Raw genomic sequence first — 17,992 nt, 5'->3', positions numbered from 1 at the left:
TTTCCAGCTCTTGGTCCGTAGCCCTGTCGGTTACGGCACTTCAAGTACATATCCAAGTACTTTTTAAATGTGATGAGGGTTTCTGCCTCCACTACCCTTTCAGGCAGTGAGTTCCAGACCCCCACCACCCTCTGGGTGAAAAAAGTTCTCCTCAACTCCCCTCTAATCCTTCTACCAATTACTTTAAATTTATGCCCCCTGGTTATTGATCCCTCCAAGGGAAATAGGTCCTTCCTATCCACTCTATCTAGGCCCCTCATAATTTTATACACCTCAATTAAGTCTCCCCTCAGCCTCCTCTGTTCCAAAGAAAACAACCCCAGCCCATCCAATCTTTCCTCACAGCTAAAATTCCCCAGCCCCGGCAACATCCTCGTAAATCTCCTCTGTACCCTCTCGAGTGCAATCACATCCTTCCTGTAATGTGGTGACCAGAACTGCACGCAGTACTCTAGCTGTGGCCTAACTAGTGTTTTATACAGTTCAAGCATAACCTCCCTGCTCTTATATTCTATGCCTTGGCTAATAAAGGAAAGTATCCCGTATGTCTTCCTAACCACCTTATATATATCTACCTGTCCTGCTACCTCAGAGATCTGTGGACATGCACTCCAAGGTCCCTCTGTTCCTCTACACTTCTCAGTATCCTACCATTTATTGTGTATTCCCTTGCCTTGTTAGCCAAATACATTACCTCACACTTCTCCGGACTGAACATATCCCACTACTGAATGTAACCCACTCACTGCACTCAGCCATCAGTAGCAGAGCATTAAGACATCTCACAGCTCCCCCCTGTACTGAATAAGTTAATGTTCAGTCAGTGTGAAGCAGTGATCACCCAGGCCGAGATGATTCTCGAGGGTATTTTACTACAAGTCAAAACAGGCTAGTCTGATGTGCATAGGTCACCCACTGTTGAGGCCTTGGAACACTGCGTTCAGTTTGGGTACCATACAATCATGGAATCACAGAAAGTTACAGCACGGAAGGAGGCCATTTCGGCCCATCGTGTCCGCGCCGGCCAACAAAGAACCATCAAGCCTAATCACACTTCCCAGCTCTTGGTCCGTAGCCCTGCAGGTTAGAGCATCCCAAGTGCACATCCAAGTACTTTTTAAATGTGGTTAGGGTTCCTGCCTCTACCACCCTTTCAGGCAATGAGTTCCAGACCCCGACAACCCTCTGGGTGAAGACATTTCCCCTCAAATCCCCTCTAAACCTTCCACCAATGACTTTAAATCTGTGCCCCCTGGTTTTTGACCCCTCTGCTAAGGGATTCAAAAGACAATGGAGAGGGTTTAAAGCAGAAAAGGAAGAATGATTCAGGATATAGTGCTCTAGGCAACGAGGAGAGGCAGGAAACATGATCGAGGTTTTTTTGAAGATGTTGAGAAGGAACAGTAATGCAAGCAGATTTAACTCGGACAGCGAGTGCAGAACCCGAGGACGTGAGCATAGAATTAACAAGCCGCAAGACTTACCTTAAGATTAGAAGAACTGGAAGAGGTCAAAGGGCAAATTCCAGTGAAGCAAGTAACTGCAATTGGTGCAGGATTGTATTTGTATTGTACCCTGCCGGCATTGAACGGGTTTATTCAGTGAAGGTTTTTCTATTCCCAATGTGGAAGTATACCTGTCGCAGATCGACTGGGGCTGAACTGCTCAACTGACCTTCGGAAAAGTGGCCACCTTGAATCTACCTTTCAGACAGGCCTTATTACCAAGACTGCTTTGAGAGCCTCTGGTGTTTAAGAAAAAAAAGAATTTCCATTTAAATAGCCATGGCCTCAGGATGTCTCAAAGTGCTCTATAACCACTAATTTACTTCTGAAGTGCGGTATCGAGAGCAATGTTCACTCTAATTTCACCCCCCCCCGACCCCGTGCGCGATCCCTTTAACTGGCCAAGCGGCCCATTCATATTTCGTGCAGGCGCGGTTTCTTCAGTGTAAAAGCTGGCAAGCAGCCTACTCGGGACCTACGGACCGCTGAGCGGCTTAACGGGAACGCTGATCGAGAGTAAACCTCATCGGCATCACGGCAGCAACCAAAAGCACAGAGGATTTGATGTGGGGATACTGAAACCTCGAGGGAGTGAGGAGGGAGAGAGAGAGGGAGAGGGAGGGAGGGAGGAGGGGGAGAGGGAGTGGGAGAGGGAGGGGTGGGGGGGAGGGTGGGAGTGGGGCGGGAGGAGGGGAGGAGGAGGGGAGGGAGAGGGGGAGGGAGAGGGAGGGGAGGGAGCGGGGAGGGAGGAGGGAGCGGGGAGGGAGGGAGCGGGGAGGGGGGGAGCGGGGAGGGAGGGAGCGGGGAGGGAGGGAGCGGGGAGGGAGGGAGCGGAGAGGGAAGAGGGAGAGAGGGGGAAGAGGGAGAGAGGGGGAAGAGGGAGAGAGGGGGAAGAGGGAGAGAGGGGGAAGAGGGAGAGAGGGGGAAGAGGGAGGGAGGGAGGGAGGGGGAGGGAGGGAGAGAGGGAGGGGGAGGGAGGGAGAGGGAGGCGAGTGCGGTGATAGGTATCTTAACAAAGTCAACCATATTGCAGAACAGTGCAAAAGCAGTTGGATTCCTGCTAATAATAGCACCAAGGTACCACCGTGCAAAGAACCACAAAACAACGGAGCAGTGTGATAAAATACTTTTTTTTTTATTATTTACAATTCAAATCAGAAATCTGATATAATTAGATTCCAAAGCAAGAAACAAATCTCTATGAAAAAACAAAATCCTTGCGGGGGGGGGGAAAAAAACATTCTACTTTACGTTTCGTCATTTTCAATATAACCCTAGCAACCAAAGTCTCAGCTTTTGGCCCATTTTAGATCTCTGTGCCTGCACTCTGAAGTGAGATGAATCTGCATCTGATTAAACAAGACGTAAATACCTCAGGCCTCAAGTTTTCTTACTCTTGTCAACATTCTGAACAAGTATTTCTGTCACTTTCAAGTGGTTTTAAAAAAAAGACAAAAAAAGTGATGCTCATTTAGCTTACAGCTCCAGTGACATTGCGAAGGACAAATAATACTCATTGAATCCTTACAGCTCCAGTGACATTGTTAAGCTAAAATAAAAAGGAACTAGCCCTATTACTGACAAAAACAGCATAACTTTATGGAAATTTCCTCCCACCCCATCCTCTACTATAGATCATTCAACCTGAAGACAACATTCCGATTACAAAGGGTAACGAGAATAGATGTATTATTTTAATTTTTTTTTAAAAACAGTGGTTTGACAAATGTTTAAAAAAAGTTCCTGAGTAACACAACACTGAATGAATATCAATCTGGACATGTTACCCCATGGTAAGTATTAAAGGAAGTATACAGAAATTGCCATACTTGCAACTCTTGTGTTACTTAGTGCCTGGTAAAGCAGTTGGATTTGCTTCTTAATTGGACCTACTTGAAAATTAGGGATATTAACAGGTAGTTTTGATGGCACCCTACAGTGTATTATATTGTAAAGTACTGATTCATGCTGTGCTACAGGCTCATTCCAGTAATGACTTCGAGAAAATGCGTCTTAAGCAGCATAAATCACATCATCCAGTCGCCACTACTGTGTCCCTTACATAGTAATCACCCCAAATCCTCTGAAAATAGCTAATACTAGATTATATACTTTTTTATTTGTTAAAAAGATGCATGAAACAGGTGGGTAAATGGCATGGGGAGAACATTTAAAGAGTTATGGTATAAGGAAGTTTATACTCGGGAGCTTCCCTCCCTCCTCCAGCGCTGGCGAGTTACGTGGGTCAAGGTCACTTGGTGCATTTTACGTAAAACTGCTCTTGAATTTGTAATCCGAAGTGTTAGGCGATCACGGTGCCAAGGAATACCATCAATCTGGCTGCTTCCCTGGAAACATACACCCACGTGGGTCCCGTTTCCCGAATCATGATTCTAGCATTTCAGAAAATGCCGAGACCGGGAAAATACTATCGACGTTACTGGGGAGATCCTATATTTATATTATATTGCTATAAACTGGGTGCGAGCATGACATTCAGAAATTCTAAATCAGCTGACCAGCAACCTTTGCTAACTTAGGCATGTTTAGACTGTGAATAAGCAGAATCAAAATAATACATATCTATCTATATATATATATAATATATATGAAATAAATGCAGAAAATAAAACACCAATTTACAACCTTCCAGTTTTTTTCTATAAGTCAAGGAACAGAAATGTTGCAGCCTTTACATTTTCTTAAATGCAAAGAAATAATTCTAGCCCTGGCACCACTCTTTCAATAGTACCATAAGCATGATGTGAAATTACCTATAATCTAAATTAACGTTCAGGTCTACAGAGTCTAAATGTGTAAACCTACAGGATTTATATATAAATGGAACACACATAACTCTGATCTTTTAAAAGCAACAGTCAGTATGATTAAAAAGTTTGATATGTTCATTTAGATGAATTCTTATTTTGATACCACTGTTTCTTATGATTACCTCATCTGTGCCCTCAAAGTGCTTAAAAACATTTTTAGATTCAGGGGGAATTCTGGCATTTCCAATAACTTAAGTCGACCATAGCCCTATTTACAGTACAAATTCATGAATCATTCCAGCAGCACCTTTGTAACACTCAGTGCAGCTTTTCAACATAATTCTGGTGCATCCCGTGTTTCAGTGCGCACAGGCCTTAGGGAATCGGCTCGGTGGCGATGCATGCCCCGCTGGAATAGCTGGCGGTCACTCACTGCCTAGGCTCGCGTATGGAAGAGCGGCCACTTGGGTAAGGTGCCGGAAGGGCTGCCAGTGCGCCCAGGGAACTGTACCCCAGCATGTGTCAGTGCCTTCCAGAGCGGAGTAGAAACAATTGGAAGAGATGTTCCCTTGTGTAACTCGCACTGGAGTTAAAATCAGATCCAGAGAAATAACCCCTCCCTCAGCCCAAAAATGCCCTGTGCATAAGGACCCAGATCCTTTCTAAAGACAGAAGTCAGTGTACTACCATTTGCACAGTTATGAAGGAATTATGTCAGAGCTCTGTGAATCTAGTTACCATAAAAACGAGTATATGCGGAATATGCACTGGACTTTACTGCACCAGGGATCCATGTGTGAATTTTTGTTTGATTACAGAATTACTAATGAACTGCTCACTATCAGCAGAGAGAGAGGTGATGGTGGCGTGCATTGATTAACAGGCTGAAATTAACCACATTGAAACCCTAACCCATGCCACCATACGAACGTGCACATCTACTGGCTGCTCAGTTACCGGTCCTAACCAGGCTGTCAGGTGCAGTACTAAGCTGAACAGGGCCAAACTGCACTGACATAGAACCTGCAAGCGCACTTTTGAGCAGCACAGAATGGCCAGATGCGACAGGCACGGTTTGGCCAGGGGTTTGGCGGGGGGAAAGAGGGGGAAATGAGGCAATAAAAGCAAAGGCAAAATACACTGGAAAAAGCTATCAAACCAATACCTGGTTCATCAGACCTGTTTAACCCTTCTCCAGAACATTATACCCAACCTACTAAATGTTTATGCCAAGTACCAGTCATGCGTTACAGAGCAAGAATATCTCCTCATGGACTAGTACGTGAAAGGGGATCGAGGGGCAATAGCCATGGTATTTTGATTCTAATTATGGTGCAGGACAGCGCATATTCATTGTTAGAACAAAATCACTGGGCATACAGAGCTGATCAACAGGAAAGGAAGGAAGCTCCAATTGCACCTGGTCTGAAGTGGTGCTCGTGGCCTCAGACTGAAGCTTCACACTGACCATTATTCAATCAGGTTTTAATTCTGTATTGGCTTCTGGAATTTTGCCAGGTAGAGAGCTAAAATTGCTCAAGTCAGACTTGGCCCACAGCATCATAACCTGACCGCACATTGCTGCCGGGGCAAGTGATTGGTTACTGCTCAGAAACTGGCTTTTTTCAGTGTCCCCTTGGACCTTTAATGGAATACTTGGACAGCAAATCAAGCTACATGTGACAAGTAGGGGGTTTGCCGCCCAGGCCTGGCCAGTCAGGGCTGATATAAAAGTCGCTTTTAGTTTTCAGTTACTGTATGAAACGGAACATTTCAAACACCCTTTAGAAATCTCTGAAAAAATTACTCGCTGAATGTATCAAATCTGATTAATTTTCATAAAATGGTGCAAGTACAGGGTGCTGGTAGCTGGAGGGATTTTGTTCAAACTGGTGCACACAGGTTTGTTTATACAGGTGAAAGGGTTACAATTGCCTGATTCAGCCAATATCTGGAAGCCAGCAAATCATCGTGAAGGGGAGTTAATCAGCCACCAGTGGAAGTCGGCAGTTAGTGGCCGTCTGCTACAATATAAATCCTCAGCAAAAATAACCTCGCTCAGAATGGCTCGAGTGTGATCATCCTTTAAACTACAGGAAGATTTTGTCAGCCAAACAAGTTTTTCTTTTCAAAAAAATTCTGAAGGAATTTCACTTGCAAAGTAGGCGGTAAAACTCGCTCGACGGTCTCGGTGACGTGAGGTCGCACCGAGATCACTGGATATTTTCAAAACTCAGGGAAGTGCCGTATACCGGGGGGGGGGCGGGGAAATTCGGCAAACAAACAGAAGAAGAAGCAGTTACACGTCGCGAGGGCAGCTGTTGATCAAACAGATGTGAAAAAGGTTCAACACACGCTCCAGAGTTAGTCTACACGTACAGTAGTTAAGATCCTATGAACTGGAAGGCAACTCCCGTCGCTTAATGCAACCGACGGGCCTCAACAGGGATCAATCCTCAATAAATACAGCAGTACGTCACCGAATTAGTACGTCAGAGCCACCTAAAATAAATTAGCAGTTGATCATTCCTTATGATCCTGCGTTCACTTAGCAGGGCTTAAAAAAAAGTCCTAATTGGGAAGGTTTTAAAATGAGCACATTCTCAAAAAAAAACACCCCAGTAGTGGTAACCATTTTAGTTAAATAATGGAAGGCACCATTTCCTTCCGGTTCATATTTCCTCTCTGACCTCATCTTATGAGAAAGTAGCAGAGTTACGTTTTTGAAATTGTGAACTAATTTTGTTTCTTCATTTCCTCTCCTGCCCAGGAGTCACCTGCAGCGTGGATTTAAGATTTTGTCAGTGGAAGGAAACAGAAGTGGGCGGACCTTGAAGGCATAAATAATATTTTCTCAGGCAGTCCGGATCAACATGTGTAACTGTGACTTAGTAACAGATGCTGCTATATTAAAGTTATGCACTAATATGTGTAGACGATCCTTTACTATACAGAACCCTAGCTATGTGAAACTTTACAAACCTGGCCTTGGGAGAATATTAAAAAGGGGGGAAATTTTCCACAGGCTACAGCATAATAAATCCTGCAATATAGCGGAACTCTTATTTGTTATTGAAGTTTGCTTTTGGATCGTGCTGAGGAAGGATGACCATAGATGGCATGGCCGGCACAGCTGGGGTGTGGGAATATTATCCTTCGGGATTTCATCAGCAGACATAAAGTGCAACTTAGAAATGGAATCTGGAGAAAAATAACCTGGGAAGAATGGTCCAGCAAAGCGCTTAGAACATTAACATGTGAATAGGATGACAGGAATCACTTAAGGAGGTTTGCCCATACTAATTCAGTGGCGGGTTCAAAATAAGTAAAAGTGATCTAACCATAGATTTCAAAGTAGTGTCTGACCTTTTGGCAGTGGCTAATTTGTTATCCTTTCCTCCTGCTAACAGTGACAATTCCAACTTGTGGTCCTTATAACCCAGTGGCAGCCACCTCCAGAAGCTGTGTGATGAGCAGCTCCGTCTCGCTCAAAGAGCAAATGTGTGAAACAATTCTAACTTGTGAACTGGCAGTCCCAGCGCGCCAAAGTTTGAGTGGGGAGGGTAGGAGAGAGATAAAAGCGAGGGATTAGCAAAGAGGCAGTAATGCTAAAACTGGAGGCTTTTGGCATATTCTTGAAAGTAGCTAAAACTGACTTGATTTCTGCCTCCCCAACAGTGTAACATATTGACCATCATTAACAATATTTAATTTTTAATCTTTTAGCTTTACAGCACATTAAAAAAAATACAAATTTGTTTTTATACACTATAACCTATATGATGTGTGTTTAACCAGTGCTGCACACTTAGCTGTATTGTCAGCTCTTGTCCTGCATAAGATATTAATTGTCACATGTGATCTATGGCACAAGAATCCCTCCCCCGCCCCCCAATAAAATATTGTGCAATACTTTTAAGAACAGACGTGAATAGAAACACCTACCAATTTATTTTAAGTGGCCTATGAGGTTGATGTGCTAACAAGTTTCTTTTTATCTCAGTAACTTGAGTTAGAAATGAAACCCATCAAAGATGGAAATCAACAGATATGTTTAAAACTTGAGAAAAATAATCAAAGGCACCCAAAATACCAGAGGGACGCCAACACGAGACAAAACCTGCACTGCAGCATTGCCAAAATTGATTATCGGAGAACAGTATTAGGTGTTGAAATCTCAGCCGCCCAGCCCCCTCCCCCTCCCCGAACAAACCCCTTTCAAATCTACAATAAGCCACCTGTACACCGTGAGGGGAGTGCCACCATTTTCAGACGAGATAAAATTAGTCCAAAAAAAAATCCAACTGTAACACATTCAGATTATTAAAAAAAAAAGCATCAAGCCAAAAAAATGGATTTATGGCACCGGATTTTAAATTCCAGATACTTCCTATGGGTTTAACTGGAGCGGGTAAGAATGTCCTCCAGCATCTCGTCTTGTTCCATCGGCGTCGCGACATTCTGGTTTCCTTTATTTACTTTCTGCTTCTTACTTACAGTCTGACCGATGGCATCGTCCTTGGTAAGTTCTTTGGCTAGAACAGAAGTCATAGCATTGCCTCTTCGATTAGCTGGGGAAGACAGAGAACAAACGGTGTCAGCCTTTCTGTTACATTGCAATAATAATAATATCCTACAGGTTTAGAAAATTGGAGATCAGACTCCTGAATCTATGAAAACCCCAACATTTCAGATGCGACACTAGGATCCGTAACGGGTGCAGGACAGAAAAAATTAAAAACTCAGTGACAGTACGGACAACCATAAAATGACAACTGGCCACCAAAGGACTACACAAGCTAGACCTGGCTGCTATGATAACTCATTGTCTTTGATTACTGTAAATTAAAATGGGCAATTACATTTACATACAATATCTCACTGGTGCGGTCACGTGAACCGGTGCATTTAAACATATTTGGGGAGTCACACCAGGTTGTGCGTTGACCATGCTTCACCCCTGATCTTTGCACACAATTGCAGCACTTGGAACGGCTGCAAGCTGTTTGTTTAAGATTATCTGGAGTGGGCAAGCTTTTGTCACCGTTGCTTGCTTGAAGATAGTTTCACATCTGGGAACAGGCTAGAGAGGAGATTAATCCTTTCACTGACTAGGCCCGTCAAGTTAATGGTTATCTTCTGTCAACATAAATGGAGGGTTCGGATAATCACTATACTTAGTACCTCTGAAATAAACATGCAGGCATTATCAAACAGTTAAGAGTCACTGTCAGTAAAGCATGCTGGGAGTAGAGGAAACACAGAAGGGGGGGGGGGGGGGCAAGTTGAATTTTAAAAGATTAGTGAAACCACACAAATGCACAGCACGCCATTTTTGGATACACTTTTCACCGGCCTTGACTTGCAGAACGAATCTGATAAAAGTCACAATGTCAAGTGAGCTAAAAAGACAATGGGTCAAATAACATCATATATATTCCAAATCAAAGGCTCTGGATTTTTGTGCAAACTCAATTTTCATCACCTTACTCTTCACATTTAATCATCGCGGAGGCATTTTCACCCGGAGAGGACAACGCAAACCCCTCATGGGTAAAGCTGCATTATGTCACAGTCGAGAAACATAAATTCTAGAGCTCATCGAGACTGAAGTGCACCAGTAACAAACGTGGTGAGCTTCGCCAGTTTGCGACAATACAGACTACTTCACGGTGACGGAACTTCGCACCTTGAGAAAAAGGGGAAAGCGGACACACTAATGGAGGCCACCTAGCCTCATGGAAATTACAGCGCCAGTTGACTAAGCACGAGAGACACACTTGAAAAGAAAGGGCTTCCAATTTCCAGTCAAGGATTTCTGCATACTAAACCTAGCTCTCGGTGCTGCATTTCTATCGAAGGCTTATTACAGACAGTGGTCATGAGGTAGTCCATGACTCGGGACTGTCCTGCTGCCCCGATTGAAATAAAATGGGGAACAGGATGGTAGGAGGGTGCGGGGAAATAGCCAGGTCTCTTGAGGTTGATTACTATCTAGTAACCCTTACTGTAAAGTATCTCTGTGTGCATTATCAGGAGAGGACAGCATTGGGCTTAGCTTGGGTGCTCCCGAGGGTCAAATATTCTGACGACACTTACCGTCTTGGGTCACACATGAACAATGGCCATTTGGTGAGGTACTGTAGAATAGCCAGTAATTTCTCACTCCTCTCCCCCCTCCCGGATGGTTTCCATCCCAGGGTTTTAAAGGAAGTGGGCGAGAATATTGCAGATGCCCTAACCATAATCTTCCAGAGTTCTCGCGATTCAGGAGCCGTTCCTTTAGAACAGTTCACTATTTAAGAAGGGTGAGAGGGGGAAACCAGGGAATTATAGATCAGTTAGCCTAACATCTGTTGTCGGGAAATTACTAGAGTCTATAATTAAGGACAGAGTGACTGAACACCTCGAAAAGTTTCAGCTGATGAGAGAGCCAGCATGGATTTGTAAGGGTAGTTCATGCCTGATGAACCTGATTGAATTTTTTGAAGAGGTGACTAAAGTAGTTGACAGGGGAATGTCTATGGATGTTATTTATATTGACTTCCAGAAGGCATTTGATAAAGTCCCTCATAAGAGACTGTTAAAGTTGAAGCTCATGGAATTGAAGGCAAATTATTGACCTGGTTAGAAAATTGGCTGAGTGGCAGGAGACAGAGTAGGGAGAATGGGCTGGTACTCTAATTGGCAGGATGTGACTAGTGGTGTCCCGCAAGGATCTGCGTTGGGGCCTCAACTATTCACCGTATTTATTAACGACTTAGATGATGGGATAGAAAGCCACATTTCCAAGTTTGCTGATGACAAAGATAGGCGGCATTGTAAGCAGTGTAGATGGAAGCATAAAATTACGAAGGGATATTAATAGATTAAGTGAATGGGCAAAACCGTGGCAAATGGATTTCAATGTAGGCAAATGTGAAGTCATCCACTTTGGACCTAAAAAGGATAGAACAGGGCACTTTCTAAATGGTGAAAGGCTAAAAACAGTGGAGGTCCAAAGAGACTTGGGGGTCCAGGTACACAGATCATTAAAATGTCATGAACATGTACAGAGAATAACAAAAAAGGTTAATGGAATGCTAGCCTTTATATCTAGAGGACCCGAATACAAGGGGGTAGAAGTTAAGCTACAGCTGTACAAAGCCCAGGTTAGACCACAACTGGAGCACCGTGAGCAATTCTGGGCCTCACACCGTAGGAAGGATATATTGTCCTTGGAGGGAGTGCAGCGTAGATTTACCAGAATGATACCCAGACTCCAAGGGTTAAATGAAGAGGCGAGGTTACACAACTAGGGTTGTATCCCCTGGAATTTAGATAGTTAAGAGGTGATTTGATTGATCTTTTCAAGGTATTAAAGGGAACAGATAGGGTAAAGAGAGAGAAACTATTTCCGCTGGTTGGGGAGTCTAGGACGAGGGGACATAGTCTAAAAATTAGAGCCAGACCGTTCAGGAGTGAAATTAGGAAACACTTCTACACACAAAGGATGGTAGAAGTTTGGAACTCTCTTCCGCAAATGACAATTGATGCTAGATCAACTGTTAAGTTTAAATGAGATTGATAGAGTTTTGTTAACCAAAGGTATTAAGGGATATGGAGTTAGGTCGCAGATCAGCCATGATCTCATGGAATGGTGGAACAGGCTCAAGGGGCTAAATGGCCTCCTCCTGTTCCTATGTTGAATCTTATCTCAGTGAGAAGTTAAACAAAACGGAAACCAATAGAATGTTATCACTCAAATTATATAATGAACGACCTTCACCTTGGTGCAGAACTGCCTTGTTTCTTAAAGCGGAAACAAGTCAATAAATCATCAACAGAATGCCAATAAAATCATTAATGTTCCTGGATGAGCACCACTGAACTTGGCAGCAGGACAGGAGGAATGGGGAAATTGATAGCACACCACCTGATAATGACATGCAGAATTTCTTAAAGTCAGCATTGCAGCTGTACAAATCATCAGTAGGAGCTTGTCCCACTGTAGTGATCGGCTTGTCAGAGAGTCCTCGCGTTGGGCCAACCGCCACCCAAAGAGTCCAGAGGAAGATCCATCACTAGAATTTCACTAAAGTGTAATGGTGGGTGTGTGAAATTTTTATTATATGCCTAAGTGAACTGTGAAATCCACCCAGTCATACTATAACAGACCCAGGCCTGATGAACTTGGGCTGAGTCTGTGGGCAGCATTAGACCTCAATGCCATTGGTAGTTACACGTCTGCCACTGGTCGTGGTAGGGTAAACTACTGATGGTTATAGGTCTGCCACTGGTCGTGGTAGGGTAAACTACTGATGGTTATAGGTCTGCCACTGGTCGTGGTAGGGTAAACTACCGGTGGTTATAGGTCTGCCACTGGTCGTGGTAGGGTAAACTACTGGTGGTCACAGGTCTGCCACTGGTCATGGTAGGGTAAACTACTGGTGGTTATAGGTCTGCCACTGGTCGTGGTAGGGTAAACTACTGATGGTTATAGGTCTGCCACTGGTCGTGGTAGGGTAAACTACCGGTGGTTATAGGTCTGCCACTGGTCGTGGTAGGGTAAACTACTGGTGGTTACAGGTCTGCCACTGGTCATGGTAGGGTAAATTACTGGTGGTCACAGGTCTGCCACTGGTCGTGGTAGGGTAAACTACTGGTGGTTACAGGTCTGCCACTGGTCGTGGTAGGGTAAACTGCTGGTGGTCACAGGTCTGCCACTGGTCGTGGTAGGGTAAACTACTGGTGGTCACAGGTCTGCCACTGGTCATGGTAGGGTAAACTACTGGTGGTCACAGGTCTGCCACTGGTCGTGGTAGGGTAAACTACAGGCGGTCACAGGTCTGCCACTGGTCGTGGTAAGGTAAACTACTGGTGGTTACAGGTCTGCCACTGGTCATGGTAGGGTAAACGACTGGTGGTCACAGGTCTGCCACTGGTCGTGGTAGGGTAAACTACTGGTGGTTACAGGTCTGCCACTGGTCGTGGTAGGGTAAACTACCCGTGGCTACTTGTATGAAACTTTAACTATAATTGAAGTTTCTGAACAAGCCTCTTCATGTTGTGTCATTTAATGTCTTTCATTTGCACACTTCCTAGGGATTATTCAATTAATCCAACTGTCGTGTGTATAAGAGTTGAGAGAAGAAAGCAAATTTACTCCCTTTACTTTTTGCAAAGTCTTCTAATACAGTAAAAGACAAACTTCATCCTTCAGCCCCAAGGCTTTGTGGTCAGGATTCACTGTTAGCACTCAAGGGACTGAGCAGGGGAATTAGGAACAATGCAAGTAGGAGGGACAAACCAAATCGCAGTAAGGCTGGGAAGAATTTGCTGAACATCATAAGATCAGGATAGCCAAACATTCAACCTGCCATCCTTTGAGAAGCTTTGTCGAAAGTGGAGAGGGAAGTCGTCCCTGGATTAAGGAACCACCCACGAACATGAGCAATGTAGTGTGCAAGCAAGTGAATTAACTGCTTAAAATAACAGTCAAGACCCTTGTTTAAGAATACAATGAGGGTACTTAGCAAACTATGTCCATCCATTGTGTATAAAATTATGGAGGGGCCTAGAAAGAGTGGACAGGAAGGATCTATTTCCCTTAGCAGAGAGGTCAATAACCAGGGGGCATAGATTTAAAGTAATTGGTAGAAGGATTAGAGGGGAGTTGAGGAGAACTTTTTTGACCCAGAGGGTGGTGGGGGTCTGGAACTCACTGCCTGAAAGGGTGGTAGAGGCAGAAACCCTCATCACATTTAAAAAGTACTTGGATATGTACTTGAAGTGCTGAAACCTACAGGGCTACGGACCAAGAGCTGGAAAGTGGGATTAGGCTGGATAGCTCTTTTTCGCCCGGCAGAGACACGATGGGCCGAATGGTCTCCTTCTGTGCCGTAAATTTCTATGATTCTATCTCCTTTACCTAAATTTTCACTAATTGGAATTTAGGCTATAATACCTGATGTAAGAAAACTACTAGGCACTTGGTCAACTGTTTTTCAACATGGAGGTCTAGTTATGTCCTTCACTAGTTCCTGTTAAGAATGTCCTGCGCAAGCTGGGCCTGTGCCCGAGTATTTATACTCTCCCTGGACAGCGCCACCCACAGGCCATCAGTATTATTTCATAAGTCTTTCTTTCATGAATGACTGATTCATGTCAATACCTGTAGACACCAGCAGGGTTCAAATGGCCGGGTGTGGGGGGGGTGGTTGTAGAGAAGAAAATGACCTCAGATGAGTGGACGATTGTGGACTCTTCACAGACAAATGGTGCACTGCCACTGTCCACGCTCTCACATGAAGGCCAGCCATGTGGCTAAGGTGTTGAAGAGCTGCGGGTGTCTGTGCAATTGTACCCCAGCAAAAGTCGACATTCTCAGGAGGGGAGGATGGAAAACCGGTGAAACCCACCCCCCCACCCAAACGCTACAATACAATGAGACCAACTCCACAATAAACATCTTTGGGTGTGACCAAGTCGTCGCTATTGACTGCTGAATTCTTACAGCAGCTTTCAATTACTGTCAGACTGAAAGGAGGCAATCATTTATAGACCAGTCTCTCTAGACTGGCGATATGTAGGGTGGGGAAAAAAAATAGCACAATAGAAGTTTAACAGGAACCAGCTCAACTCAATGCAGCAAGCTTTTCCCTTTACTTATCTTATCAGCAGTTTGGCCCCACCACATCATTATAAAAATAGTGCACACCCTTCTTCAATATCACCCGAGCATGCTTGGTCATTCAGCCAAGAGTGGGCATGCAACCAATTCCCAACCCGCTGGCATTGCAGTTCCGCATCTCAGACCTTCCCACCCTTAACAGTGGGTCGAATTTTGGAAAAAACATTGTGACGAAAGTGCCAGGCATCTCAATACTTGTTTACCGGTTACCATAACTACTTCCTTTTTTTTAAAATCAAGAATGTTATTTTCGGAAGACATCAAGGGTAAATTTTGAACTTTGTTGCCTGGGCAGTAACCTGGCAGAATGGAATTCGCCTGATTTGCATTCAATTCAAATGAAATCAATGGACAGATTCTGTAAAGGGCCAGATTACTACCCTGGTGAAGTTTAAAATTACGCCCGTTGGCTCAAAAAGTCTTTGATTAAATAACTTGTATTGTTTTATGCCTGCAGAACATTATCTGCGCAGGTGATGCCTCTTTGGTCCTGTTGGGGTTAGTTTTTCGGCACTAAATATACAAACTTGAAATCTCTTAAGATTTCTGCTGTTTTGTCAACTTTTTAGAAACTATTAAAAAAATGCCCGCTCCCCAATCCTTCTTTCTCAATGTCCAGCCAGGTTAACCATTCCAGTTAAATATGAGAGAACTTTTGTAGATTTTCCAAATATTATGGAACATGAATTTCGCTTCATTTATATTTTTCACATTAAGAACTGCACTCCTTACTTCTTCATACCCATCAGAAATACTCGATGCAAGCAACAGAATATTAGTATCAACTGATAGGCAGAGGAAACGGCTGCTAGGGTGCGAACTTCCACTCTTACCGGAAGCACTTAAACCAAAGGATGGAAGGATCACAGATTGGAGCTGCAATGCCAGAGGGCTGCCGACCGGGATCGAGAAAACCGGGATGTGAACAAACTTGTGTAGCTTCGAGGCCGGGACGTTCCGGTTCTGTGCTCGCCAGCCTGCAACTTTTCACCCTTTCAAGTGAATCGTAGAATGATACAGCACAGAAGGAGACCGTTCGGCCCGTCGAGCCTGTGCTGGTTGGGACGGATGGGAAATTGTGCAGAAGTGGAAAACTTGATCGAACTGTGCTCTGTGGTTGCTACCCACAATATTTTCGCTTTGCAAAATTAAAAAATAATGTTAATATGGCAGGTTATGTATGTAGAATATTTCACTCTTAATAGTTTCACTTTTTTGCTCCAATGATGTTAACCAGAAAATGGATTTCCCAGCATTACTGAAAGGGTTAAGATTATGGGATAGGGATCCGGAACAAGCAAGAAAACATTCTCATTTTTTTTTTACCAGGTCACTGTCGTCACTGATATCAGAGAGAGACAACATTGAGTCTAAAGGAAATAAAGAGAAAATGTTAACTGTGCAGAAAATTTGCAACAGACACTGAAGTAGATGAACTTTCAGGATAGTTCCGTTTTGCCTGGAGGGATGAGGGGGGGAGGAGAAGGAGAGAAGAAAGTATCAACCCAAAACTGATCAATCGCCATTAATTCTAAGTAGATAATAACAACTGCATCCAAATTAAACCCTGTAGCGTGAGCCATCCTTTTCTCAAATGCAGCTCATATCAGAAAATCATTTAAATGGATATGCAGGCTGGAAGCCAAAAAGAGCCTTTGTATTAAGCAACGCAATGAATACACAACCGGCACATTCCCGAGCAGATTCGAATGATTTTGCCGTGGACAAATACTGACCAGTGTGTCATGGAGATAATTCAGATTTCATCAGATTCATTAAACGGAATAACAATCATTTAAGGTATACTTTGGGTATTCTGTTTATGGAGTGCAACTCTTAACCTCCCTTTCTGACCCATCTAATTTCCTCCCTACCAACCCAGGAGGTGCCAACTTGCTGGAAATACAGTTCCACAGGTGCCGGCTAGTCTTCAGCAGGCGGCCAAAGTATTCATCCTGCAGCCCAGACAGGGAGTGTCTGTCCTCACTCAACATCCATGAGTATTCACTGGATAATGAAGAAGAGTAGGAACACTGCCCTGCTTTCCCCTTTACTAAGCCCAACTGTAGTGTCACAACTGCTACCCTGGCTCGGACTAGCCAACCTGAAGATTAAACCTGGGAGCTTCCTTATCTATGGCTGAATTCTGACTAATATGACACACCGTGTCCGCAGTGGGTAGCACCCTCACCTCTGAGTCAGAAGGTTGTGGGTTCAAGTCCCACTCCAGAAACTTGAGCACCAAAATCTAGGACGACAACTCCAGTGCCGTATGGAGGGAGTGCTGCACTGTCGGAGCTGCTGTCTTGCGGATGAGACGTTAAACTGAAAAAAAGCAGGGAGTTATCCCCGGTGTCCTCGTCAATATTTATCCCTCAAATCAGCATCACTAAAAATAAGTGAGACCTTGCTGTGCGCAAATTGGCTGCCGCATTTCCTACTTTACAACAGTGACCACACTTCAATAAAAGTACTTCATTGGCTGTAAAGCGCTTTGGGACGTCCTGAGGTCGTGAAAGGTGTTATATAAATGCAAGTTTTTCTTTCTAACATGAGCAAGGATATGCCTTATCAAATAAAACTTGGGCAACGTTTCCAGAATATTCTTGGTAAGGATCACAAAGTTTCTCCTTTTGTTCGGGCCCCAAATATTGACAGTGCTTTAGCTGGACAAGGATCAAAAATATCTCGTTCCGTGGCTAAAAAGAGTTAGAATAATTTGCAGTAATAACTCAGAAATTAAATCTTCTGTCGTGCTGTGAAATGCAGACAGCAAATAGCAACAGTGACCGTTTCTCGACTGCACTCAAACTTGTGCACTGTAACTGCCAGGACACATATTTAGAGTCCATGTTAGAATGGAAAATGATTAAATAAATAATTTCTGTGAATATTCGCCAAATACTGGAATGCTTCCAGTAGCTTCGCGTTCAGTATTTGGGAACCCGAGTTTAAATCGATCTCAGGCTGGCAGAGCTGAATTCTCCTTTAATGGTTTTAAGGGTCTAAAGTTTGAGAAGTCTTAACCTAAATCTCAGTGGGGG

General features: G+C 43.9%; 1 protein-coding gene across 1 annotated transcript in view; it reads right to left on the bottom strand.

Moving 5' to 3' along the window:
- Positions 1-2,616: 2,616 nt before the first annotated feature.
- The window catches only part of diaph1 (diaphanous related formin 1), a 432,569-nt gene continuing 417,193 nt past the window's right edge, over positions 2,617-17,992 (bottom strand). Inside the window, exon 28 of the mRNA XM_085995955.1 lies at positions 2,617-8,847. Coding sequence (XP_085852081.1) covers positions 8,675-8,847 — 173 coding nt within the window. The 3' untranslated portion in view covers positions 2,617-8,674. The remainder of the gene's footprint in view (positions 8,848-17,992) is intronic.

This window comes from Somniosus microcephalus, chromosome 8 (genome assembly GCF_052327205.1).
Source record: "Somniosus microcephalus isolate GS21.2 chromosome 8, FLI_Smic_1.0, whole genome shotgun sequence".
Lineage (NCBI taxonomy): Eukaryota > Metazoa > Chordata > Chondrichthyes > Squaliformes > Somniosidae > Somniosus > Somniosus microcephalus.
Note: the sequence above shows the minus strand (reverse complement) of the source record. Positions and strands in the feature narration are given on the sequence as shown.